The following is a 27,846-nucleotide window of genomic DNA, read 5'->3' on the forward strand; positions in this document are numbered from 1 at the left end:
TTCAGAATCTAATTCGAGTTTCTCACACTTACAAAGCCCTCACCCACTCCTCTCCCACTTACATCTATGACCTCATCTCCCTTTACACTACCACTCATCCTCTTCTCTCCACTAATGCATACGCCTCTCCTGCCTACTGATAACCTCCTCCGACTCCTGTATCTAATATTATTACTGCCTCATCACATGCATCTTCATACCACCAGTACAAATATGATGTGATAGTCTTCCTCAGAGATGAAGATGAACAGTTAATCTTATTTCATGATCCAAGGTGGTCATAGGAAGATAAAAAATAACAGCAAGTGATGAGACTAAAGTCATGTGCGAGGTGCGATGCAAGGTGCGATGCACACAAGGTGCGATGCAAGTTAGCCAGAATCGCACCCCTGCGTGCATCGTACGGTAAAGAATACAATGCAGGCAAGGTAATTTTGACTATACTGCCTGCACAGCACATTTGGCCAAATCGGCCATAGTCAAAATTGTCCATGGGCATAGACAAAATTGCTGTGCCAGCCTGCCGTGTGTACACCCGTTGAATCTGGTACTGGGACAAAGGAACAAATGTGCCCAGAAAATCCAAAGCACACTTCGCACCGCACTGAGGGGATTCGGGCGGCGGAGTGGGTGGGTGTGTGCTTTCGGCGGACCGGCGTTATCCTTCTCGTTAAACTCCATATATACTGTATGCAGCCTAGTGAGCAGATCAGGTGCTAAGTACATTGTATTGTAGAGAAGCAATGCAAGTGCTACTGAAGACAGGAAAGATAAACATACTACACACAAATCTGGCAGCCATTTTATTAGAGATCAAAGAGTAGTAAACCCTTGACTCCAACAAAATGGCTTCTGTGATTATGACTAGAAAGAATTCACAGCACCTGGGACAAGTTCATGAGTGGGCCTGTGTTTGATGCCCCTAATTTTGGGATGGGGATCTCATTGTTTTTTACTACTGTAGGCTGCACATTTGCTTTTTGGGGGGCATAGAAGATGTCCATTAGAAGCATACTATCTCTTCAGTTTATTACACAACCTAATAGACCACAAACCGGATTAGAAGAAACCTTTATAAAGTGACAATAATAAAATCTACAAATGTATTCTTTTAGGTCTGTTATCATTGTAAGCACAGTAGCATGGGACCTGGGAGTGCATGAAGGTACTGATGGTGTCAGGCAGGCGCTGATTGGGATGCAAAACCAGCCCGGCAAATTCTGGAAGCAGCCAGCATGGAGGCGGGGTCTGCTAAGTGGCTGGGTCTATTGAAGGGATGGGATCAGTCCTCAGAGGGTGTTATTCTGAGTTGGACACAGTTTCGCTGTCCTTGTGTAATTTCCTGCAGTTGTGTCTGCGACTTTAGGTTAATCCACCGCAACGCCCTTCCCTGGTGTCATGGGAGGGTTGGAAATTTAAAACGGTTCTGGAAAAATTTCCAAAAAAGTGTCTCCCTTGCATGACAACTTTGCCCGCCTGCCACCTCCTACTCCAGAACACACCCACACCAACATGCCACCCTCGTCCGACTAACACAACCACACCATCAGTCTGTTACCCTCTATCTTCTCTTGGCCACGGACAGCCCCATTGAAGCGCCAGCCCACACAGAGTCTTCTACTGTCAACGCGCCACTGATTTCCGAAAACAAGACTATTCTTATAGCAGTAGGAAAGCATAAAACAACACCAAAAATAAATATATGTAAATCTAAAATATACATAATAATAATTTTTACCGATTCCATTTTAGATATGCTGCTTTTTTAGCATTTTCCTATTTGCCTGCAAAGGAACGTTCTATAATTCCAGCAACTTCAAATACTCCCTACGTAGTCAATTTCCAAAGATAAAAATCATTGTCTTAAAGCATAATTCCGCTTTAACGACAAAGTCAGAATATTTGATTATAAACACAACACAGATCTTTCGGTTGATAAATGAATTGTCCACTGGGTGACTCAGAGAATTCTCGCTGTGAATGTTTCATCTCAGGCACTTTAGTCTCACATCTATTAATACCTTTATACTTTTCCCTGACTCAACCGCTTGGTTTTAGGAGATGCCTTGGAGAATTAATTGAGCAATAATTAAACAACCTGAATTGCTTTGAATACATTTATCTTTAGGACATAAGCAAAGCTCAGATTATATAACTGTATGTAACATCTGCAGTATATACTATGTTATGTAAATAAAGAAAAAGAGGTAATGTTACATTTTGGCCCTTATTTTGGCCCTTCGTTCACAAGGGGTCCGATGTTCGGCCTATGCGCGATCGCAGCTGCGTTTCTGTGCGTGCACATATGGCGGGTGCATACGGCCACGGCGAATAGAATGTTCGCCAGGTGCACACACCCAAGATAGCGGGAGGGGAGGGGCGTCGGATGGCGGGTTGGCTCATTAGCATATGGGAACACCCAGCATTTCATTGCCGTTCCCATGAGAACGCTGGACGTTCTCATGAATGGGCTTATGATGTGGGTGCGGGGGTCGCGAGGTCTACATGGGTTTTTTCACAGTTTTTTTACCCGAATGTCGACATGGACACAGTTGGAAGTGAACCGCAGCCCCTCGCATCGCTCGGTTCGCTCGCTATGCTCCGGGCACACTATTTTATTCTTCCACCACGCCCTGGTGGATGGTAGGGCATGAAATACCGCCTGTCGGCACATGTCGGCTCAAAAAACTGTGAAAAAAACCATGCCGACCTTGCGACCTGACGACCGAAAGTCATGTTGACTGTTTCACTTGTAAATTCTATATGTCGGTATTTTGACTTTGTTGGGATTTTGTCCTTGTCAGGATTTTAAATGTTGGGATTTTGACCATGTCGGGATTTCGTCCTTGTTGATATTTTGACCCTGTCGGGATTTTGACCCTGTCGGGATTTTGACCGTCGGGATTTTGACTGCATCTCTCTAAAACCTTACATCTCCACTATTTACACTCTCCTTATGCTAATGGAAAACAAATGGAAGTGGTTTTAGAAAATGTCACTTTACAAAAAGCACATTAGTAGTTTTGTCAATTACCCTGTCTGATGAGCGCAGAATGACTGTAAAAAGGTCTATTTTCTTAAGGAAAGTTCAATATAATTTGAGGTTTTAATCCCATTTACCTCAATTAGAAGCGGCGGTGTTTCGATTCCATTGCTTTCCCCCATGATACTGCAGTCTATCATATCTGAGAATATTGCTGCACATCACAGGCTGGGACGTACTGTAGGGGGAGGTTTATCAAAACTCAGTTATCTTGCACACTCCTTAAAATGACAGTTGACGGTTGTTATAGCAAATTCCCCGGTTCAGGTTTCTCCGTGGCTTGATACTCTACATCCTGCCTCGTGATAAACTGTCAATACAGAAAGGAAAGCACATGGGGGTCAACCCAATTCCGGGTGAAGGGTGCAGTTGCTGCAGCATTTAACGCTGACAACAGAACCTCACAGAGTTCTCACCCTCCGTGGGGCTGAAATCAGTGGTGAGGGGCCCTATAGGGCAGCGAACAACTTTGTGTGAATCTTGGCTGGCATAAAGTGCCCCTACTGTCACAATGACTCACACCCACGAGTTCACCACTGGATTGACCCACATCTGTGTACTATGGCCCTTATTCTAGTTCACTTGTTCGGATGTGCGTTCGTTTGGATCGGACCGAACGCAGTGCACATCCATACGGTGAGCGAAGACACGCCTGCAAGTGAACCGCATTCGTTCGGATGGACTACCACATGAGGGATTGGCGTCGGTCGGCATCCACACTACCGTGTACGGACGGAACTCAACTACTTCGCACGGTCTTTTACCGTCCGACCGGCCGCACAGCCGTCCGAACGCCCTCTGTTGGTTTCTTTCACAGCAAAGCACAAATCCACACGGAACTTAAGCTTCAAACCCATTAAACAATTACCTAAACTCTATGGTCTCTATTACTTTCAATTACGTGAGAGTTGACACATGTCGACTACTGTTAAATGTGACCAGGACTGTGTCAACAGGATAAAGACAGTTATGTTATAAGGGTGTACATGTACTAATGGTGCAAAATAACACACATGCAATGAATCATATACGGTATAATAGTTTATTTGATGTTACTTTTCAGATAAATGTTTGGCCTCCATGTGTGGCCTGCAATGACTGAATGGGTTAATGCATTTCTCTGAGTAGAGGAATGGGGTACTTAAAGTAAATTGACCAGAGGAGTGGGTTAGTACAGTATGGTGTTCAGTTGAGTAGTTTTGGTGCGCTGCGTACTAATTGGCCCAGCGAACGCGGTGCACATGAACTACTGCCCTCCGACACCTAAAAGCTACTTGTTTTATGTGAAGATTTTGTGAGTGTTAGGTGGCAGCCGCTCGGTGAGTGCTCCGAGGGAACGCCTAGCACTTTTCGTCCACACCCATGTTTACGCCCCGATATATGCCCAGTTTTGCCCACTATAAAACCGCACCCATAGATACGCCCACATTATGCCCATTCTATCCAAGAGTGTTCGGTGGACATTTTTTTATGTGTAGCGATCCGTCCGAATGCGGAATGGCACCGTTGCACCTGCGCAATGCGTATTTCACGCATGCGCACTGAGCTTGAATACGTCATCCGAAGGAATGTGTACGTTATGTCCAGAACAAAGTGCTTGCTTTGGATTCAGGGGGTTTTGGTAGACTACCCTATTATCTGCATGAATTAGAAATAGAGGAAATTCTCCATTACACAACAAGAAAAGACACTATTATCATCTCCATTGACTAAGTCAAGGCCTAGGTGTCAGTCTTGACTCTTCTCCAATCACATTCAGCCCTCTCTCAATCCTTCCGCATAGACTGGCTCTTCATCAGTCTCACCTGTGACTTCATCAACAGGGTCGGATTACGGGTCACAGGGGCGTGCAGCTGAAAAGGATCAAAGGCCTATTGTGGGACGTGGAGGAACTGTGACCAAGTGCTATGTGAGTTTTGCCAGATTCATATGGGTGTGGCCAGTCATGTATGGGTGTGGTCAGTTCAATGTGGTTATTTACACTAGCACCAATAGCTTTGCAATGGGGGTAGGTGTATCAAGCTATGGAGAGCTCATAAGTGGACGAGAGGCCCAGAGCTACCAATCCTTCTCTGTCGTTATCTGGCGCAGTCTTTGGAATGACGGTTAGAAGTTGATTGATTACTTTATCTCTCTCTCAAAGGCTTAATACTTCCCCCCATGAATACTGTAACGCTATAAAACCTTCAATATGTGCATAGGTAGATTTATACCCAGGGAAAGTGAAGTCAGAGTATACCCACAGACCGCAGCTCCTACAGTCTACAGGGTTCTAGACATCACAGATATGCAATATTACCAAAGACTAAACTATAGGACACATACGCTCTTACAGTACACTACCCTATACAGAGACCTCACACCAGCATTCAAGGACATGTTAGAACTGTGACAGATAGACCGACACTTCATGACAGACCTAATAAAAATCTTGACACCTTAAGGTTTAAGGCTAGAGAATAAGAATTCCTGGAAATAAAGGGGGTGGGCGTTGTGGATGGCGGGTTATAGAGATATAGCACCAAAGAGAATCCTTGATTTATCAACTCAATACATCAGTACCAACGGGACGGCATCTCGTATGGGATCATTTATTAATACACTCAGCTTTCAATCATTTATAGGATCCATACAGTGTTCATTTATAATACTCTTTCTTCTTTTTCCGATATGCTGATGTCAGAGATATGAGATCTCCCAATTGGTCCCCCATCCAGATAAGCACCAACAGATGAATCTAATTCTAGTGCGGTCGTCCTGCAGTCAACATGACCTCACCATTTGTACCCCACTGCTTTGCTTGACTGCAGGTCTTGGAATCCGTGGCAGGATCGGTGGACAGTATCTGTTACACAGTATATATTTTGTACATCGTGGCATGGAAAGGTGGAGGGGAGGGAAATAATTACCCGGGCTTGCTAGAGGTGCCTGGTGGAGGCCCGGGTCCACTGGAAAGAGCTGCCATTGCCCTCTGACAAGGTGGTGTTGCTCCCTGTGCACAGTTGTTTTATTTTTTTTTTATTTTTTTTTTTGGGAGGGGGGGACGTGTTGCCACGCCATCTAGATTGGTAACTCGTGGCACCCAAGCTCGACGCTACTCTTGGCGGCCATGTTTGTGCATTGTATCTGAACGTTTTTTGGTTGCGTTGAGTTGTGCATGGGTATGAGTTATTGAGTCGACCAACTTAAGGTCGACATACATTGGGTCAACCATTAAAGGTCGACATGCCTTAGGTCGACACAAAAAAGGTCAACATTCCTAAGGTGAACGGAGTCAAAAGGTTGATACAAGCATTAGGTTGACATTGGGAAGGTCGACCGTCAAAGACGTGGGTTTTTCACATTATCATATTCTCCCACCATGCCCTAGCGGATGGTAAGGTATGAAAAATGGCCTGTCGGGACACGTTGGCTCTAAAAAATGTGAAAAACCCATGTCCACATTCCCAGTGTCAACCTTTTGACCCTGTCCACTTTAGGCTTGTTGACCTAAGGCCTGTCACCCTTCAGTGATTGACCCCTATGTATGTCGACCTTAATGGTGTTGACCGAAGGACCGTTTCCTGTTGCACATATTTTGCAAACAAAGAAGTGTTTATAGACCTGATTCTAGGCCACACACAGCTCTGTCTTGTGGGAATGTTGTGGCATTTTGATCCACCATGTCCCTCTCACCATGTCTCTCTCTCTCTCTCTCCCCCCACATCTCTCTCTCTCCATATCTCTTTCCATTTATCTCTATTTGGGCCAGATTCTCTAAGCTTCAAAAGTGATAAAATGGAGAGTGATAAACAGCCAGCCAATCAGCACTTGCCTGACATTTTTCAAAACAGTCTGTGACATGGAAGGTAGGAACTGATTGGCTGGCTGTTTATCACTCTCCATTTTATCACTTTTGAAGCTTAGAGAATCTGGCCCCCAATCTCTCTCTCCATGTCTTTATCTGCCCTATGTATCGCTCTCTCCTATGTGTCTCTCTCTCCAGACATTCCTCTCTCCACCACAACTCTTCGGCGCACGTCCATTTATGAGCTATAAATTATAGTTTGCAGGAGGGCGTTGAACACCCTAGCACCGGCCCTGACTGCTAATACCCACTGGCAGGCATGTGTCCACATCTCAGGGGGCTAGGGTAATCCCACTATGTGGCTGTGTGTGAGATTCATCCCATTATATTCTGCTGCCCTCTAGCGTGTTTTACAGTCAATCTGTTTGAAAAATGGGGACATCTAATAGCCATGTAGCCACTCCCACTAGTGTCATTTGACCACGCCCATTTGCCTTGGCGCACTGCACAGTACCACTAAAAAAATTTCCCTACGTGCACCACTGCATATGGATGCAGCTGCTGTGAATGTTGAATCAGGCCCTGTATACAGTATGTACTTGTTCTATGTTTTCACTTATGTAAATATGGATTTAAATACAATTTCATGGTATGTGAATATAATCACAGTACACACACTGTTTTATTGTGTTGTTTTTTCCCTCTGATGATATACTGCACCGTGGTCCGTGTTGGAGACGTAAACGGTAAATTAAAGAAAATAATGGTGTGAAATGAAATCCCCCCCAATGTTTATAATAAGGCGATTGCTTCAGGGCTTCCTTAGTGTCAGTACTCACAGAGATGCAATTACTGCTTAATTTGTGGACAGTGGGTGGCTCTACATTTCCCCGGTAATAATAAAATCCATTCCAGGTCCCGTCAACCAATTGACTGTCGATGTAGGCGTGGTATAACGACATTGTCGCTGCGCAATGATGCGTTCATGTCTACCTGTTATTTCCCGGTGCACTGTTATATGCCGTTTAATATTCCGAGCACGCCACAAGAAAAGCAAACACTTAATTCTCCAAAGTAATCTAAAGACATATATCCCCGAGCAAGGAATCCTTAATTCCACCCCCGGAACAAGAGAGACTACACTGCTCAATATATCAGTACGGTGCAGTAAGGTGCTTTAACAGGAACAACTTTACCACCCAAAAAATGGGGGATACCGGTGGAAATAAAAGTAAATTCAAACTGACTTTTATTTCCAAGGGGGAGACAAATCAATCCATGATCAGCAAAAAAAAAACAAAACATGCCTGTTTCGTCCTCTTGTACGTCATAGCGACACCAAACACGGCAATGAATCGACAGTAGTCTCCCCAGCTCAACGGTACAGAGGGTGGGGTGGGGGGTGCGGTGGCCGTTTGTTTAAAAAAGAAAAACGGTATATTCAGAAAATCTGTTTTCGAATATTTAGTTTTTCGGATATATACGGATGAGCCTGAATTACTGTAATGTAGCCCTGTAACAACTTACATTACCTAAGCCACAGACATCGGATTCACATCCACATCACAGTGGTAAACGGCCGTGGATTGCCGATCTGCTGCTGGGATCGCGACAATCCAAGGCCGTTATTGGCAGAACGGGTCTAACGGCGTCTAAAGTCAGGCTCGTTCTGCCATGATCCCTCTTCAATGCTGTCGGGAATAGCGGTGGAGCATTGAATACCCCCCCACAATACAGCAAGAATGAAGAGTTTAACACGTCTCTTCCTCTTGTAAACTGACTTATTTTCTCTGCATTTGCTGAATAATTTGTCTGAATTTATAGTCGCATCAGCAGATTACATCGGCTGAATGGATCAATAGTGGGTTTGGATAAAAATAACCACTTATAATCAATAGGCCCCTCTTCGAAACTGTACCGTATTTGGCTTTAGGGATGTGCGCCAGTAACTTAGAAGTGCTGGGACCTACACAAGTAGCCATTTTTGCCTATTATCTAAGCGATCTGACTAGATTGCTTAAAACTTGAGCACAAATCGTGCGTCGTTATCGCCGGGCAATGAAATATCTAGTCATCGCATGTGTTCTCTTTATTGAAAACACGGACAGTGACCGATTGCTTAGCACACATCACCGGTGTAGCGCTGTGTGCTGAACGATCTGTGCGAAGTTAGATCGCTCAGCACAAATCTCCCATCACCCCGTGTGTAGGCCCCATTAGACTTTTAGTTTGGAATTGCTATGCAGTGCATTTTTCTTTTTAAAAAGTAATTAAAAAAACACTCTCCGAAGAATTAAATGATTTCAGACACCTGTCCCGTCAGGTGAAATATTCAGCGTAAGCCGCTCTTTGATCTTATCTCATTAATGGAATCGCTTGAGATTCTGCCGCTTAAAAAAGGTGATGTTTTTATTTAGCAGAACATACTTTAGCAATTTAAAACTGGCTTCTAAATAAATATTTATCAGGTTATTTAAATTTAAAAAAAAAACCTTGGAATCGTGCAGATTAACATGAGATAAAACAGGAGCCGCAAAAGCAATATCTGCGCAATAAAATATAATATAATCAAAATGTTAAAGGATGAATAAGCTTAACCTTTGTGGTAACTGGCGTTTTCTGTACACAAGAGCAAAAATAATAATTGAAAGGACTTTTCAAAGGCCATACGGCCTCTAAAGAGATGTAAAATGTGCTCCGCACAGAGGCCGTTAGTTAAGTGAGCCGGTGCCTTTGGAATCGTGCATACGCTAATAGGGAATAGTCCGTCTTTCACCCACTCACAGCCCGATACTACAGCACAGATGTATCATTAGCCTATAAAAACGGCGGGCACGGCCATGGGAATGATGGGTGGGCCCGGGGAATGCAGGCATTTCCCGGCCTACTCGGAGCGGGCTGATGACATCACATGTAGCCCGCCCCCAAATCAATGTGCAGCAGAAGAGTCCTGGGCTACTTTTCTGCTGATGACTTTTCAATGGTGACTTGCGAGTCCCCCAGACACCGCCGGCCGCCCCCCTTCTCCCCCTCACCCGCCGCGATCCCCCCACACCGATGCAGATGGATGATTTGCATAATTATTCGCTGCCTTGGGTGCGGGGGAGAAACAGCGCACGCACATCAGAGACACACATGGTTTCTCTGATCTGCCAGCGCCCTGTGTGGGAAGCAGACGGGCAGCTGACATCAGCTGCCCCCCCCGCACCCGCGCCATTTCCGGATTGCCCAGGGAATTTTCATGGGAACGCCCATGAAACGCTGGGCGTTCCCATGGTCTGTTCCCCCCGCCGCTGCCCCACGCCCCCAGCCCGCACTGCTAGGTGCCAGCGGGACACCGAACATGTAGTTTGCGGTGCCCGCTCGCACCCTGCATCTGCACATGCAAACACACCGGGGACTGAACCAATTAGAATAACCCCCAGTATGTCAGACATTCTGCGTAGAGACACTTATGTTGAATAGGCCCCAAAAACAAATCTTTTATTCTTGAGATGGGTCTGAAGGATGAATGGACGTGGAGCTGGGGACTATTTGTGTGGCGTAAGGGCACGGAGGGATTGCCCTATGCCAGGAGAAGAAGGTGGTCAGTAGTTATTTGTGGGTAAAGCCTTTAAAAAATCTTTAATAAACAAAAGAGAACCCGTCAGCGGAGTTACAGCTCAGTATTACCCACCTGTTGCAGATTCCATGTCACCTTGAGTCGGATACACCTGGGTTGGGGTGATACCCTACTATCCAACCATCAATTCCCTGGCATTTTATATTCAAAGTAACATGGGTTTGTGTAGAAATCTCCATCATTGTCATGCACTGTAACAATACATCCTCCTACCAGTTACTCTGCCGGTATATCTTCTCCTTAGCCCATTAGCGAAAGGTTATACGCTTGGCAGACATTTCCATTCGCTGATATTATCATGTTGGTGCTGGTGTACAGTGTAATTCTGTATGTTTCACTCCATGTACAACTGAAACAACGTCACTCCCGTGTTCTACACACTCTACGGGCTATGTTCTTGCTGTGTACTAAGCTTGGGTTAGTGATAAAGCGGAGAGAGAAAAAGGTATCAACCAACCTGCTTCTAACAGGGCCTGTTTCATGGCAGTTAGATGCTGTTTGGTAAGCACTTTATCTCTCTCCACTTTACCTAATAATCTTGGCCAAGGGGCCCATTGTCAGTGTACTATGAATTATTTATAATTCTATCAAACCTGTCCCATTTTCCCATCATTTGCTGATCACTGAGATGTGTTCTTATTTTATATAAGAATACGTAGGGACGCCTTGTCCGGCTCTTGGCAACGTCTTAGAACAGGCCTAATAGAAACCGACAAATGGGTCTTACGTCTGCCAGATCGCTTCATGCTAACAGCTCAATAAATTGTGATGTGTGCGCTAATGAAGAGTGATTAAATGATCAGCCTGTGTTAGAACTTGGAGAATTGTTTTCAAGGTAATTTAATTGTCCAAACTTATGAATATTCATCTGGCATACTGTATGTCGAAGATTTTGCAAATGTTGCAAAAATTATTTTTTGATGTGATGATGCAGCAAACAAGTCAGTGCTACAGTATCCCATACACATAGTCAGTGCTACAGTAACCCATACACATAGTCAGTGCTACAGTAACCCATACACCTAGTCAATGTACTGCTATACCCAGGATTCAAACCCATAACATGTGACATTCTAGTCAACACCTTACTCATCGAGCTATTTGATCCTTCATAAAAACAGTGAGATTTCTACCTATATGAAGCTACTTGTACATAATCAGCAATGCAATTGAGCAGATCTATGTAGTGTGCAGCCACACATCCTATCTCTATCAGCCACACACTACATAGATCTTCTCGGCTGCAATGCTGATCTTTTTTTTTTCTTCATGCAGTACAAGGTGAGTGATACAAATGTTAGAAAATACTAGAGATAGCAGATATACTGACTTAGTACGGACAGTTTTTACCATTTTATTTATTTTATTTAGCCAGATGGGATTTTTGTGCAGCAGTTGTACCTCATTTGGCAAACTGTGATACTAAATAACACAATCCATGAAATGTTTTTCATGTGTTTTTTCCTTGTGTCATATTTTCCGCCTTCTCCCAACTCCTTAAACTTCCCCCAGACACGACACCACTGTCTCCTGGTCTCCTGGATAACTATAACTCCACTAGCTGTTTTCCTGTGTATGTGTTATTTGTAGGGTAGCAGGGAAACGTATCAGAAGTCTAGCAGTGATGTAAAATAAAGCAAAGGTTTACAATAAATGAATACAGACGTCTTTTATTCCCCTCTCAGGAGACACTCGGTGCTTCGAGAAAAGCAACCTGGAGAATTAATCTCTGTCGAGGTGCATCTCAGACTTAGCAGAAAGAGACAATATATTACCATTTATTACAGCAGCCAATAACAAGCTTCAGAAACCATCTTCAGATCACTAAATCGTCTGTAAATGCCTGATCTAGTTATTATCAGATGCGGTTTGTCTACGAGTGACATTGCATCTCAGGATTGCATTGCTAGAACTAAGTGGCGTCACATGCAATCTCTAAGACCATGGCTATAATCAAACCGGGCGGCACGATCAGTAAATGACACAAATGGGTCTCTATGCTGTACCACTGCAGAAGCTGTACTATAGGGGTTCAGTATGATTTACAGATGGTCAAAATACCGACATGTCCAAAATGCAGACATTTAAAATGTCAACATGTTTTTTTTGCGTGTGTCTGTCGACATAGTGTACCGCATTCCCTCAGATGCTTCGGGCACAGTGCCTCGCTGCGCTTAGCACACTATTATAATCTACCTGTATGTCCACTTGGATTCTGAAGTAAGAACAAAGAAGAAAAATAAAGAAAAAATCACGAAAAGCGTTTTTGACATGTCGACATTATAAATGTCAGCATTTTGACCGTGTCGTTACAACGAGGGTTGGCATTCTGAACGTGTCTGAACGTGTCTGTATTTTGACTGTCCACCAATGGCTGTTGGTATTTTTAATGCAGGTAAATTGACTGTATCCTCTATATAATATTTGTCTCTTTTTCTAAAAAGATTTTAGTTGATTATCTAGAATACCAGCGAATGATCTGCATACTGTACTTTACACGTTATTGTTGTGTTTTGTCGGTCCCTTGTTCTCTGCCACTACACTCATACCCCTTTAACACTGCACTTTTAAAACGGTATATTGCCGTTTTTTTTTTCATTTTAAAACGTTTAAGGCTGCAGTGTGAAAGCGCCAGAGTTAATTTACCGGTTAAAGATAACCGGTATTTCAACACGTTTAAAATGCAGAGTCCTACACGTTTCAAAGCCGTTTTTTAGGCAGTGTGAATGGCTCTATTTCTATGGCTTGAAATGTGTCCCTTGGGGGTTAAACGGGTTAAATGTGTGAATGGTATTAAATGCTTTTAAAATGCTTTTAAAACAGTTTTCACCTGCAATGTGAAAGGTTTTAAGGTTCAGACCCGTTTTAAAGTCCCATTTAAGAATACAGGGTCAATACCCGTTTCTGCAATGTGAAAGCAGTATAACTTTAGTTAATGATCCAAGAAAAATCCAAGAATACATTTTAATTAGATGGTGTCAAAATAAATTTGACCTTAATTTGGGCTCAACTCTTTCTGGTGTCTTTATTTTTAGAGTATTTATTTAGAGTTAAGATAAGTCTTGAAGTTTACTGTGAATACCAACCATGAGGGAGTTTAATGAAAAAAATTTTGGTACTTGTTTCCTAGCACGGCCACACCGATTTAGATCGGGGTGGTCGTGTCGGAAAAATCGGGTCGATCGCATCGCATGCGATTTGGTCGCATGCGATGCGATCGACGCGACCGACCGATTTTGGACCCGATTTTTTTCATTGAATCCAATGTAAATTGGGTCCCTGGGACCCAATTTTACATTGGATTCAATGAAAAAAATTCCAAACCCCCCCAAATGTAAGCGCGTAAACTCCAGCCCACGATAGACGACAACCCGAAGCGTGGCGAGCGCAGCGAGCCCGCGAGGGGCGGCGGTACGCGTCCTCCGACCTTTTCATGCCCTACTATCCACTAGGGCGTGGAGTGAGAATAGAATAGTGTGGCGAGCGCAGCGAGCCACCGAGCCCGAAGCGTGGCGAGCGCAGCGAGCCCCGCGAGGGGACGCGGATACCTTCATTGGTAAACGCGTCCCTTCGCGGGCTTCACAGGTGTCCGCGTCGCCACGGACACCTGTGAAGCCCGCAAGGGGACGCGTATAACTGTGAAGGTATCCGCGTCCCCTCGCGGGGCTCGCTGCGCTCGCCACGCTTCGGGCTCGGTGGCTCGCTGCGCTCGCCACACTATTATATTCTCACTCCACGCCCTAGTGGATAGTAGGGCATGAAAAGGTCGGAGGACGCGTACCGCCGCCCCTCGCGGGCTCGCTGCGCTCGCCACGCTTCGGGTTGGCGTCTATCGTGGGGTGACGACGGGGACATCTATAATGTGAAATGGGTCATATTGGCCCATTTCACATTTTTTCACAATTTTTCACCATTTCAATGTTAAAAAATATTTTAACATTGAAGCCTATGCAAAAATCGGGGGCATCGCGTCGCATCGCGTCGGGACCAATGTTAATGGTCCCGACCGACGCGATGCCCCCGATATTTTAACTTTCCCGACAAGATTTCAATGTTAAAATATTTTTTAACATTGAAGCCTATGGAAATATCGGGGGCATTGCGTCGGTCGCGTCGGGACCAATGTTAATGGTCCCGACCGACGCGATGCCCCCGATATTGTATCCTAGCCGGCAAAATGGACCTGATTTCAAAAGAAATCGGGTCCATCGGGGGTAATCGTGTCCCTTAAGTAAGGGACACGATTACTCCAGATTGTGGCCGTGCTAGGAAACAAGTACCAAATTTTTTTTTTTTAAACTTAGCGTCTTCCGCCACAAGGTCATCTACGGATGAGATTTATCAGCTGTAGGGTTAGTCCATATGTTCCGTCTTTGTGATGAATAACGACAATCACAATTATCCCTGGTGTCCTCGCTTAGTCCTACAGTCTACAGACCAAAGCCACGGACATTAGTGAATGAAGAGTGAAGAGCAAGGAAGAAGATCTCAGGATTTTTCCTTGTGGGGGTGATTCAGGTTGGTGCACTATGCAGCATATTTTCACTGCTTAGCGAGCCTGTGAACTCTGCCTGCCGGGCGAGTGAACACCCCTGTGCGAATGTCCACGCCCGCATGTGAATTGATGTGTATGCTGACGTCATGTGACATCAGTCGCCCAACCTGTGTAGGCTTCGACTGTCCTGTGATCGCATTGGGACGCCCAGCTATTTTTTGGGGGGGGGGGCACCCACCATTATTGTGGACACGCCCAGGAAACGCTGGGCGTCTCCAGGTGTCATCCCCCTCTCCGCCCCCTCTGTATGAACGCCTCATCGACAGTGATAGTCACTGAAGGTATTCTTACAGCAGCCCTGCAAATGCGTATATTCACCGATACGCATGTGAGGCGCCGCACCATCGGCCCCAGTGCGAATACGCTGGGGACCAATCCTTACTGAACCAGGCCCTATGTGTGATATATTCTGTATGGATCTCAGGAAATTTCTGATAACAAAGTCATTACAGATGGAATTTAGTTTGGACTGGTGGCCACTAAATCCATCACCGATATTGGGGTGGCGGGTACGAAACTACACAAGTACAACGCTGGAATTGTGTTTAGTTATTCACCTTCTCCAAATCTAACAATTTCCGCTGCCTCCAGGCGCACTGTCCCTATTTTTGAGTATCAATTAATACTCCACCTGGATTGTAGCTCCACCCACAATATCCACATATGGGGCACTAAATCTATGTTTGCTTACGGAAAAAAAAAACTGACAATGTATAACATTATTCCACAGCGAATAACAAGCTAATGGTAACTGTTCATCTCAACATTGAGAATGCTGATGGATCCCCAAGTTGAGTATGAGGGTTAGGGGTAGGCTGTGGTAATAGTAGGATGGTTAGGCTGTGGTGGTGGTGAGAGGGTGGTTAGGGTTAGACAGGGATGGTAGTGGAAGGGTGGTTAGGGTAAAGCTCTGGGAGATAAGGTTAGGCTGTGGTGGTAGTGGGATGGTTAGGCTGTGGTGGTAGTGGGATGGTTAGGCTGTGGTGGTAGTGGTGGGAGGGTGGTGAGGTTTAGACAGGGGTGGTGGTGGGAGGAGGGTGTGGGTAAGGCTCTGGAGGGAAGGTTAGGCTGTGGTGGTATTAGTATGGTTAGGCTGCGGTGGTAGTGGGTGGTAGGGTGTGTGAGGTTAGACAGGGGTGGTGGTGGGAGGAGGGTTAGGGTAAGGCTCTGGAGGGAAGGTTAGGCTGTGGTGGTGTTAGTAGTATGGTTAGGCTGCAGTGGTGGTGGGGGGTGGTTATGGTTTGAATTGGGTGGTGGTGGGAGGATGGTTATGGTAAGGCTCCGGCTGGGAAGGTTAGGGTTAGGCTCTTGAAGATTTGGGTGAGGAGTAACACACTTACTGGAAGCCTTAAAAATTATCTCCATCAGGATTCCGGTGTTGAGATGCCAACCACCAGGATTTCATATCCAACCCAGGTGATGAGAACTATCTACCTCCTGCTAATGAATGTACAGTACCAAGGGATGAGTGCAACAGCATGGGGTGGAGGGTGGGGATTATTTATTGGGGGCATGGGGTGCTCAACAAAGAACTGAAAATATTAGAGCACACATAGGGGTGGTTGAGACAGCTCCCTATAATAACATCTTGCAGAGGGGTAGGGTAACCCGGAGGTTCCCAAACGCTGCCATTACAGTCCAGGTTTTAGGAATATTCATGCTTCAATCTAGGTGGATAAACTAAATAGACTGAGGTACTAATTATGTCACTTGTGCTCAAGCACGGATATCCCTAAAACCTGGATAGCAATGCAGGAATTTGGTAGACCCTGCTGTAACCTAATTCTGGCATGTACACTTCCCCTTGCTGGACACATTTAAATGTTGCAGGGGATAATTTGCTTAATTGCAGATAATTACAGCAACAAATACGTTCTGTTTTCACTGGGCTGCAACGTCTGCCGGTCAACGCTCCGACGGAACAGCCAACAAATAGACGAGTGGAAGAATCCCCGGGATATATGACAATGCATCATTCTTAGCATGCATTGCGGCTGTCACACTCATCACTCCAGAGTATCGCTCTGCAGAATCGCATTAGGTTTCATTTTGCCCAAATGTAATATAGGACAGGCCTGAGATTCAGCTGTATTACGGAACATTTTGGCTTCTTTATATCATGTCAGCTGCACGGTGCCAAAACCAGTCAGCAAAAAAAGTCTGGAGCTTAAAAGTATAAACTCAGTGCAATGGGCAGTGTTCTGTCTCTGCAAGATGATGGCTACGGTAGCTTAGCTATTTAAAACTCATTGCATACAGTACCGTATGTTAAATGATGCTCCAGCCAATCAGCTTCCAACGGTCTTGAGTTTGAAAAATGGCAGTTGGGAGTTGATCATCTGGAGCACTGTTTATCATACGCAGTGAGTTTTAAAGTATCCAGATGGCTCGCAGACAATGTCCGGATCAGGGTTGGGGATCCTTTGGCCCTCCAGCTGTTGCTGAACTACACATCCCAGCATGCACTGCTACATTTTTGCTAGTTGGCCATGCTAAAACTGTAGCAAAGCATTCTAGGATGTGTAGTTCAACAACAGCTGGAGGGCTGAAGGTTCCCCATCCCTGGTCTAGATTGACAGCCCGTTTAGTCGACACCAAAAAAATCGACATGCCCTAGGTTGACATTGAAAAAAGACCAATATGCAATAGGTCAACATTGACAAAAGGTTGACACAAGCAAAATGTTGACATGGCAATGTTTGACACAGGAAAAGCTTGACACAATTTTTCCTTTTTTTTTATTCCTTTTTCATGTCTTACCCTCTGAGGCTCCTGGCCAGTAGCATGCTGAGTAATGTGAGCCATAAGATGGTACAATATTGACAGCAAAAAAAGTGGAAACCGCTGCCGTTGACCTTTTCATGTGTCAACCCTTTCCTTGCTTGTGTCAACATTGTGCATGTTGACCTTGTGTCAATGCCCTTGACTGTCGACCTAGACATTGCCTGTGAGGTGATCACACCGGAGATGTAAATAGCTAAAACTTGTTGATAAATGGATGCCTTCCATTTGTTTAGTTGTTCCGCCGTGGGGCGGGCTGCCGCCTGAGCAGCAGGAGATACTTGGATTTTCAGCTTGGAGTTGGTGGAGAGAAAGGTTAAGAGCGTAAACTCCAGGTAACCTGAGGATTGCAAGCTGAATTCTTCAGGACTAAACGGCTTCTTAAGTGTCAGAGTAAAATAATCTGCGGGACTGGGGCGAGCCGATGACTTCCAATAGGTCCTGAATCCGGAAGCCCTTGACCTTGGACATGCCCTCTGCTCCTCTGAGGAATGCTGCATGTCACATAATACAGGCATGCAGGAACAGGAGACGAGGAACGATCACACCGACAGTGTCCGGTATCGCTGAGGACAATGAAATCATTGATACTTCCCTAACGTTCCAATATTACTCTAAATCTCAGAACTGTTTTCTATTCCGCAAGTCGCATTCAGATCCATGCAATCTGTCGTCATACTGGCTCGTGTAGAACCACAAGTTCCAGCATGCACAAGTCTGTAACAATTCCTAATACAAGTCTACCCCACCTTTAACTTTTGCAAACATTAGAATTTGTGTTCTTTGATTGTTCTACGAAAATATGCGGCGGGTCGGCCGGAGTTGTCTGGGACTTGTAGTTCCTGTTTCTGCAGCGGAGGCTTAGATGGAAGCTTTTCTAGCGGCATTGTGCTGATAGATGTTATCTTGCCGCGACGTTACACCAGATCGGAGAAAGTTTAAATTGAATTATAAATAAATAATTTCCTTCCTGGCACAAAGGTCATTTTATGATTAAATAATGACATTTTGCAGCATTCTGCAACAGCCGCGTCCTTTGATTACGCAGTGCGATTTGCAACGGAACGAGTTCATTGTCCCGTTATTGATAGGAGTGTAATGACTACAGTAATACAACTGAAAGCTCAGGCATTTAAATGAGCGAAGCCCAGGACGGTATCCGTTTCCCAGCACCCTGTGTGCAGGACATGGGATCCGGTAATCAGGTGCACATAACACTCTGTTGTGGGCCAGATTCTCTAAGCTTCAAAAGTGATAAAATGGAGAGTGATAAACAGCCAGCCAATCATCTCCTACCTGACATTTTTCAAACACAGTCTGTGACATGGCAAGTAGGAGCTGATTGGCTGGCTGTTTATCACTCTCGGTTTTATCACTTTTGAAGCTTATAGTATTATACCTCCTAACTTCTAGTTGCACCGAAGAGGGACAGTTAGGAGGCGTGGCTTGCCACAGGAGGGGCGTGGCTTGCCGCGGGAATGGCGTGGCCTATAATCACGTCGTGGCACACTCTGGAAATGCCGGGTGTCTAACCCCTTCCTGTCAGATTGGTTTCTGTGGGAACTCCCATCTACAGTCCCATCTTGGTGAATTTACCCCTATGGGTGACAGTATCACAGCAGAGCCGTAACTGCATCTGTAACAAACTGCGCATAGCAAATCTATGTACATAAAAGGCTAACTACTACTGGTCACTCACGGATCAAATTACTCCTTTGTGTGCTAAAAGATGTCATAACAGAAAGTGAAAGCATTTTTTGCAGGGACACTGATCTGTTTCAAACTTGCTGGGTATGGAGAGAGGGAGCTGTGAATACAGAGATTGGAGGGAGGAGCAGATAAGGACTGGAGGTGGGGTGGAGAGTTTGTGGGCTAAAAACTGTCACAGCTCAAAGTGAATGTAAAAACGGTCACAGCTCAAAGTACATTCCAGAAGCTGACATTTTGACAGGCTTTTAACTAGTACATTTATATTGTTTCTGTGCAGAGTAAATACTGGCTGCTTTTTTTTGCAAGTGATATTTTTTGCATCTATGCATGTGCAAACAATTCTAATGCCTTGTACGGTGCGTGTGTTACACAGATATTACACACAAGGGCACTGCTGCAATTAATTCAGACCGTAGCAGAAAACTGGTGAACTTTCCTATGTGGTGACCTAAAAGTGGGTAACAACGTGGGCATAAATGTTTTTTTTAGTGGACGTTACAGGAGTGTTGCAATCAAATCGTTTCAAGTGGCTGCATTCACAAACGCACAGCCAGTGGCCTTCAGCCAGTACTATTTACCCGGGCCTGGTCTACAGTCTCCATTCTCTCCCTCAGCTCTGCCCTGTCGCTGGCTGTGCCTGTATAGCGCAGCTGAGCGGCCAGTGGCATAACTAGAGATTTTGCAACCTCCTATAAAATAAAAGCTAGAATTTTTTACCTACATGCTTGTTGCCAGGGGTCACTCGCTCGTTACCATGGGTGACATGCTTGTTGCTAGGGTTTTCATAATCATTGCCAGGGGTTACAAGCTTGCAGGATCGCTGGCACTCCCTGAATCTGACACTACTGGATAATCCTATACATGGCCGCCGCCTTGGAGGAGACTATTGCTAGAGTTCCTACTGAACCATTAGTGACCAACAGGGAAACACAGCGCGTATAGCATGGGTCTTCAAACTGTGGCCCTCCAGATGTTGTGAAACTACAAATCCCAGCATGCCTTGCCACAGTTTAAACACTCCCTTAAAGCAAAACTGTGGCAAGGCATGCTGGGATTTGTAGTTTCACAACATCTGGAGGGCCACAGTTTGAAGACCCATGTTATACGTGCTGTGTTTCCCTGTTGGTCACTGATGGTTCAGTAGGAACTCTAGCAATAGTCTCCTCCAAGGCGGCGGCCATTTTTGAAGGGTTATTTTCAGCAGATTACATTCCCACACCCCATGGCATTTGCATAGGCAATGTGCTTGTGCAGTTCCCCACGCCACCGATGTCATTGCTACGCCGTGTTGAGAAGTTCATTAGTCAATGAGAGAGTGGAGACACTGCTGCAGCAGATTCCGGTGCCAGCTCCCCGTCAGGTGTCACCCATGCAGGCTGAGCGCCCTCTCCACTGGCAACTGAATATCAAAACAGCGTAGTTTCTAAATGAAGTTTCTTACAAACTGTTACAATGGGCGGGATTCACTAATAACCCCCGCTGTACATCGCCGAAATTCGCATTGTTAATAATCGGATATGCATTAACATATGCGATTATTAACGCCAAGGCGAAGGCCGGCGATGTGCAGCGGGTCCCCCCTCCCTCCCTGCACCCTTACCCGCTGTGTGGGTGCTCCGTTTCCTCCTCCCTGCACTCAGAAGAGGTGCAGGGAGGAGGAGGTCACTGGACACAGGTGAGGGGGATGCGGCACTGATCAGCGGGGGGGGGGGGGGGGGGGGCGCAGGGCGGCGGGGGACACGAAGGGAAGCCCATAGGTTTCCATGGGGTTACGCCATCTAGAACTGGCGTAACCCCCCCGCAGTGAAGCCTCGGCGGTGGGGCTGTGCTGCATATGGAAATGCAGTAAAAACCCAGAAAACAGGGATTTTACTGCATTTTCAGTTTGGTGAATCTCGCCCAGTATCACTAGAACATGTCACCACCTACCGTAAAAGTCACTTCGGGCAGTGGAGATGCTAAGTGTCAGTACACGACAGACTGTAAGTATACCATAAGCTGGAGCGCTCCAATTTGTGCATTTCATTTCTGAGCGTGCGGAGAATGTAAAATCTCATCAAAAATTTTTAATTGGGAGATACTTCGGGAAATGTAATAAATCTGACGAGCTGCCTGGGTCCAACGTGTCTGCTCTGCAAATATATTGCACAGAAAAACTTCTAATAAAATCTTTTCTTTGCAAATAAAAAAAAAAAGTTGCACATTTTAATGCCATTAACATTGTGGCCAATTAAGCGCTGAGCGAATCCAGACGGAAAACGCAGAGTTGTTTGTGGAACTTCTGCAGATCCAAAGCCTATTGTTGCTGAATTGCGCTGTATCTGCTCGGAGCCCAGATAAACGTGTCGCCACTTACCCCTTAGCCTCATATTAAATACACCCGATAGCGTCAGCTGCTGCAGCGATTCGATAAGGAAATTGTATTAACTTTGCGTTTGGCTTCTGGAGGGACAAATATAAATGTATTTTTCACGCCGTAACAAAACTAAAGGCAAATAACTGTATTAGGGGCACAGCCCACAAAGTAACAGATAATAAATCATATGTGGGCGCTACGTAAAAAGGAAATAGCCTCAATTTAGTAAAATCAGGTTTTACTGGTATCCGGATTGCTGAGAGACAATGTCTAGGTTAAGGCTATATGGTCGACACAAGCAATAGGTCAACGTGGCAACATGAAAAGGTTGATTCATGTCGACCTTATCATGTGTCATCTTTTTATATGTCAAATTTTTGCTTGTGGCAACATTTTTCCAGTGTTGAAGTCGACCAACGGACTGTCAGCCTAGACATTGTCTATGAGCTATTCCACACCCGGTTTTATGACTTTTTGTAAGATATATACTGTATTAGTATGTAAGCTCTGACGAGCAGGGCCCTTCTTCCATCATGTGCTTTTCCTTCTCTTACTTAAACCGTCTTTGATGGCACCAGAAGACAAGAATTGCCTCCGGGCAACTGGTGCGAATTACGCCACTGGTAGCCGCAATCTCACACATAAGGGTTGGCTGTCCAATAGGGTAGTGGGCACCTTTTTTTGTGAATCTGGCATACAGTAGGTGCGAGATCGCCATGGCAACAACAATTCAACTCCTGTGCCAGCAGTTAAATTCCCCCCAATACTTTATATATAAGCCACTCTTGGTGTCCCCGGCAGCAGCACTTCACCATTATTCCCCGCCCGACACTTGAAGAGTGTCTCAAGTTTGATGTATTTTTAAATGACTTCAATATTGACTGCTGCAAAATGAATAAAACTTATACGCATATTTCTTTCTTTATGTCTGCCAGCCGATTAGCTGTTTTATTTCAGGACTGTTTCATGGTGATTGTTTTTTTTGTTTATGTAAATGCGTTCAATTATTTTCACACTTTTTGTACTGAAATCAGATTTCTTTTATTTGAATTACTTTCATAAACAGCTCTTTGAAGTCCCTTATTGTTTTGCTACGGCCATGGAACGCTATCCAGAATTAAACTGAGATCCATACAATTCATTAGGCCGGTAGGAATTGGCATTGCGCACCAACCTGATTAGGAAAGTCACAGCGGATCGGCTTCTACGCGGCGCGATAGAAAGGTCATACGTACCTGATTCACCAACTCCAAAATCAGCTTTTACAGTCTGTTATTTAACAATGAAATTGACTTATGAAGTTCAAGCTGTGTCTCTCTTACGCTGGTTACTGCGCCATCAAAATGATTATTGTCAATTTCCTGATGCCATCACGCACGGGGCGAGCACACATTCAGCTCCGAAAACCCCATTTCAGCCGTAAGTAAGGGAATAAATCTATAACAAGACAATGACTTTAAAATTATTATCTTTTTCTTTTAGTAATTCCAGTGAGTGCTCCACACAGAATATCAGTGCTCTGAAGGCCTTGCTGTACGCCTACAGAGAATGCAATGGTTGTGCAGGGGGCAGGTAAACAGACGTTATACATATGCATTAAAAAGTAAAACAGGCATAGGTGGGGGGGGGGGGTTTCCTGTTGCCCTGAAACCCCCCCCCCCTCCTCTTGGCAAGTCGCTCAAATGATGACAACAATAACAATGATACAGTATATAACATGATTACTAGAGCTGTCGCCACATCACGCTGTGTAAGGGACAGAGCGGAGCTGCTACACAGGCGCAGTGGTAGAGGCTTCTTCTACCAGGTTTGCTGTGTGTGTGGACCAGAGAGCAGCTGCCAGGAAGAAGAGACAGGAGCCTTACCGTGAGGTGAGAGAATGTGAGCTTAGAAAGTGCAGTACCGGTTCTATTATGTCTGTGTATTTATTTATTATGGTATGCTTAACCTTTTCCTGACTACTTATTTATATTATTTAAATGTTTAATACAGCCAATACAATAATCCATCTATAATGTTAGATATTAATAATTTGATCCAAGCTATATCCTGCCAGACCAATGTGTACATTAATGTAAAGGTTGTTATAAGCTTCTTCTACCACTCCCCCAGATTCCCGCACAAAGGGCATGATTTTGGTTGGTTTGCAAAAGTAAACTCCTTCTTTAATGGACAAAACCATGCTGCACTGCAGATGGGGCAGATGTAACATGTGCAGAGAGAGTTAGATTTGGGGGAGTTACTTTGTGTCTGTACAGGGTAAATTCTGGCTGCTTTATTCTAAAGGCCCAATAGAGATTATGGACGGCATTTGGATACCCCCTTCAAGAAATCCTGCATTTGCCGCTGACAGGTACTAATAATATTAACAGTAATTCAGATTATTTTTCTTGGGGTTTCCTTACATAAGAATAAAAAAAACACATCTGGACTATTTTTCGTTTTATCTTACGTTATTTTATGAAACCACAGTACAGCTTCCATGGTCCTTGGTGCGATTCCCAGCACGTTTCTGAGAGCTTTACACATGGGCTGTGCTCCAAACATCCCACAGATGGAGGATTGCGGCAGAACAGGAGAGCAGTTTGTGTGAACCATTCGCCATTCTGAACAACGTTGTACATCTGCATCTAGGCTGCGGTTCTACTGAAGGTATCAGCAGGTCGTTAAATGTGTGATCAGGGGGGAAATTAAATCTCAGCACCAATTTTGATGCCGTTATCACCTTTTTGAAGCACTGATCTTGCGTTCAATGGTCAAAGTATAGTCACTCCTTCAAAACTCAGGACTCACAATTCCGAAATCAGAGCCTAACGGACTAAACCAACTGGCAGGGGTGTTGAGACCTAATGTGGGGTAAACACCAGGACGATATGGCCCAAAACGAGACAATTTAGATACAATCTCGACTGATTGTATGTAATCGGCCGTGTTTTGGGCCATTTCACTTCCCTTTCGATACGATCCCGATCCGATGCACGGCCCTGCGGGTCGGTCTTTCTGAGATTCTACCTGCAGCAGGTAGGATCTCTGAAACGACCATTGTAGTGGGTGCGGGTCGTGATCGGATCATGATCACATCAGGGGCATTTTCGCTGCAGTTCGGCGGCGCCGTCAGCTCGTGAGCGGGTCGTGTGTTCCTGTGACAACCCGCTCACGAGCACCATCGTCCTGGTGTGTACCAGGCATAAGTATAACATTGCTGGCCATACATGAGACCAACTTTCCTCCAAACATCCAACTAGTTGGTTGGATGGAATAAAAACCTGGTACTGGATAGGAGCAAATGTAATTTGGAATGAAGTCATTTGTTTCCCAAATAGGAAAATGGACAACTGTCACTCAGACAATGGACTGTAGTTGGACCTATTTGAGTTCAGCAATTTCACTGAAAGTTTTTGTCCATTTTCCTGAGTTTGTAAGCAAATTGCTTATTGGCATTTGCCCCCATACATTACCAGATGTTCAGTCCAACCAACCAAATAGTTGGATGGTTGGAGGAAAGTTGGTCTAGTAGTGTATGGCCAGAAGCCTACAGAACTTCAAATCAGTTATCCATGCTCCTCAAGACCTTAACTAATGTTTGACATTGTAATTATACATGCGTCTCCATTTGTAATTTAAATAATTTATAATAAATCTTAAGCCCCCCCCCCCCCCGCTCCATCACGGCAATACATCGGAATTGCATAAAAAGTGGCCATATCGCACTAGTGGATGGCGGACTTTAAGTGTTGTTGGGGGAGGGAAATTAGTCGGGTTCCCTATTTTCCTAATTTATTTACTCGTTCTGCAGAGTAGCCCCACTGTACGGCGTTGCAGCAGGCATAGGTAACCAGTATTTTGCTACCTGAACACAGTAGGAGAGGCTGGTAATTGTAGTCCTCTACTGGATTGTGAAATACAGGTTTAGGGTCGGATTCATAGTTGTACACTAATGTATTTGCAGCTGCAATCCCGGGCGCAGATACAGGATGTGTATTGAGGCCCCTCTGAAGCTTTTCTAATCTCGGAGTACAAAGACGCCGCAGACCCTGTGATAATCTAGTTTCCCCATAGTCACGCAGAATGGCCATACTGGTACTGAGACACCAGAGCCATCTTTAAGGCATATGGGATAGATGCAGCCAGCGACAGGTCCCAAAACAGGTCATGACGCATTTTTGCTACCACTGTTATCTCGACCAAATGGTCCCTCTCTGCCAATCACTGAATAGTTCCTGTGAGTTACTATGGTAATGCACTAAGGTGCATGGCCAGTCCGCCAATAACTGCTCAAATACGGAAACACCTGTAAAGCATACAACTATGAATGGGGCCCTAAAACCTATATAAATGCAGAGAATGGTCAACGACCGCAGAACTGGTTATTTTAACTACAGTAATAAGTGGGTTTCATGTTTTTGCCCAGGATGCCAAAAAAACCATTGCAAATATGGTACCAATAACTATTTATTGTACTACAGTAGGTACTCTATATGCATGGTTATAGTGTTGAAGGGATACCGGATAATGCTACATGGCTAACAAGCTGTAACATACATGGAAGGTGTATGTCACACACTTGATTCCAGCTCTCAGAGACATAACTACCACAATTTAAACCCATAACCTGTTGCATTCCAGTTAAAAACCTTACTCATTGAGCTATTTAATACTGCATAAAAACCATGACATTTTTAACTATAGAAAGCTACTTGTACATTTCAAAAATTAATCAGCATTGCCATTGAGCAGATCTATGTAGTGTGCAGCCAAACACTACATAGATCTGCTTAGCTGCAATGCTTATGATTTTTTCATGAAGTACAAGTAATTAACAAGTGTTGCAAACAGCGCCCCCCTACCCTGCAGCGCTATGTACGCCCCTGATTTATTTAGTGTAATGAATGTGTGTTAGTCCTTGTAATATTGCAGACATAGGACATTTATTTAGAAAAAATTCTGTCACTTTATTGAGCAATATATGTATTTTCTTCAAATACTTTTATGGATTAGAAAAGGAAAAACAATATATTTTTTTTTTTAAAGAAAACATTACAAATCCGTTTCTCTCTTCGTATAACCTCTAGTCCTATTTTTTTTTTTCTCTATGAGGAATCTAACCGAAATGGCAGCAAATTAGCAATCTGTTATATTACACACACAGCTATTAAATATACATTATATTAAACAGATCTTTAAAAATGTTGTGTATAAAGAACATTACATTCTTTTTTTTTTTACATTTATGCATATATTTTATTGCTCCCTAATTCAATATTTATTAACAACCAGATTATATAAATAGAAATAAATAAAAAGAAAAAGCCATGAAGCAAAAAAGATATATTTTTTACAAGCAATATTTTGAAAACAATTCACTATTTTATTTATAGCCGCCCCTCAAAATGAGTGACGGTGAAATGTCCGTTTTGTGTTTCTACCTTGGTTTCGATGACTACTGTATGACACAAAGTTTGTTGTCCTCGAAGGAAGTGAAAAATAGAAGACGTCTTGCCCTGGATACCTTCCGGTAGAGTTGCTGGAATGGTTCGTCTCGACATCCAAATTAAAGTCTTCACCAGTCAGAGACAGTAGAAAGGGTTTTTCTCGTGCTGTTTCCATACAGTAATTCCATGTTTGCTGGTTAAACATCAATGTGTACGCAAACGACCTCAGTACATGACCTCAGATGCGGTGACGTTCTCAGAGCTGGCAAACAGAGAAACAGCATGAGAAAAAGCTCTTCTTGAACCATTTCACCAAACACTACATACTCATTATTAGCCAAATTAGCTTAGCAAAGGCTTCATGATCATTACTACCCAAGTTAACTCTTCAAAAACTAAATGGTCATTACTAGGCAAGTCAACTAACCAATACTACACGGCCATTACTAGTCAACTCATTAAAGACTATGTGATCATTACTACTTTACTCAACTCAAAGACTACATGGTCATTACTACCCAATTTAACTCTTTGAAAACTAAATTCATTACTATCAAAGT

The 27,846-nt window shown here is 44.3% G+C and overlaps 1 protein-coding gene across 8 annotated transcripts in view; it reads right to left on the bottom strand.

The window, feature by feature from the left end:
• The window catches only part of PCDH11X (protocadherin 11 X-linked), a 1,005,792-nt gene that overhangs the window by 758,804 nt on the left and 219,142 nt on the right, over positions 1-27,846 (bottom strand). For 2 of the 8 annotated variants that reach the window (XM_083160347.1, XM_083160346.1), the window contains one exon: positions 26,791-27,548. The exons of the other annotated variants lie outside the window; for them this stretch is intronic. In XM_083160347.1, coding sequence (XP_083016473.1) covers positions 27,543-27,548 — 6 coding nt within the window. In that variant the 3' untranslated portion in view covers positions 26,791-27,542. Of the gene's footprint in view, positions 1-26,790; positions 27,549-27,846 lie in introns of those variants that run through there. 8 annotated transcript variants of the gene reach the window in all.

The sequence above is a fragment of the Crinia signifera genome, chromosome 9, assembly GCF_055691185.1.
Source record: "Crinia signifera chromosome 9, ASM5569118v1, whole genome shotgun sequence".
In the NCBI taxonomy this organism is placed as follows: Eukaryota; Metazoa; Chordata; class Amphibia; order Anura; family Myobatrachidae; genus Crinia; species Crinia signifera.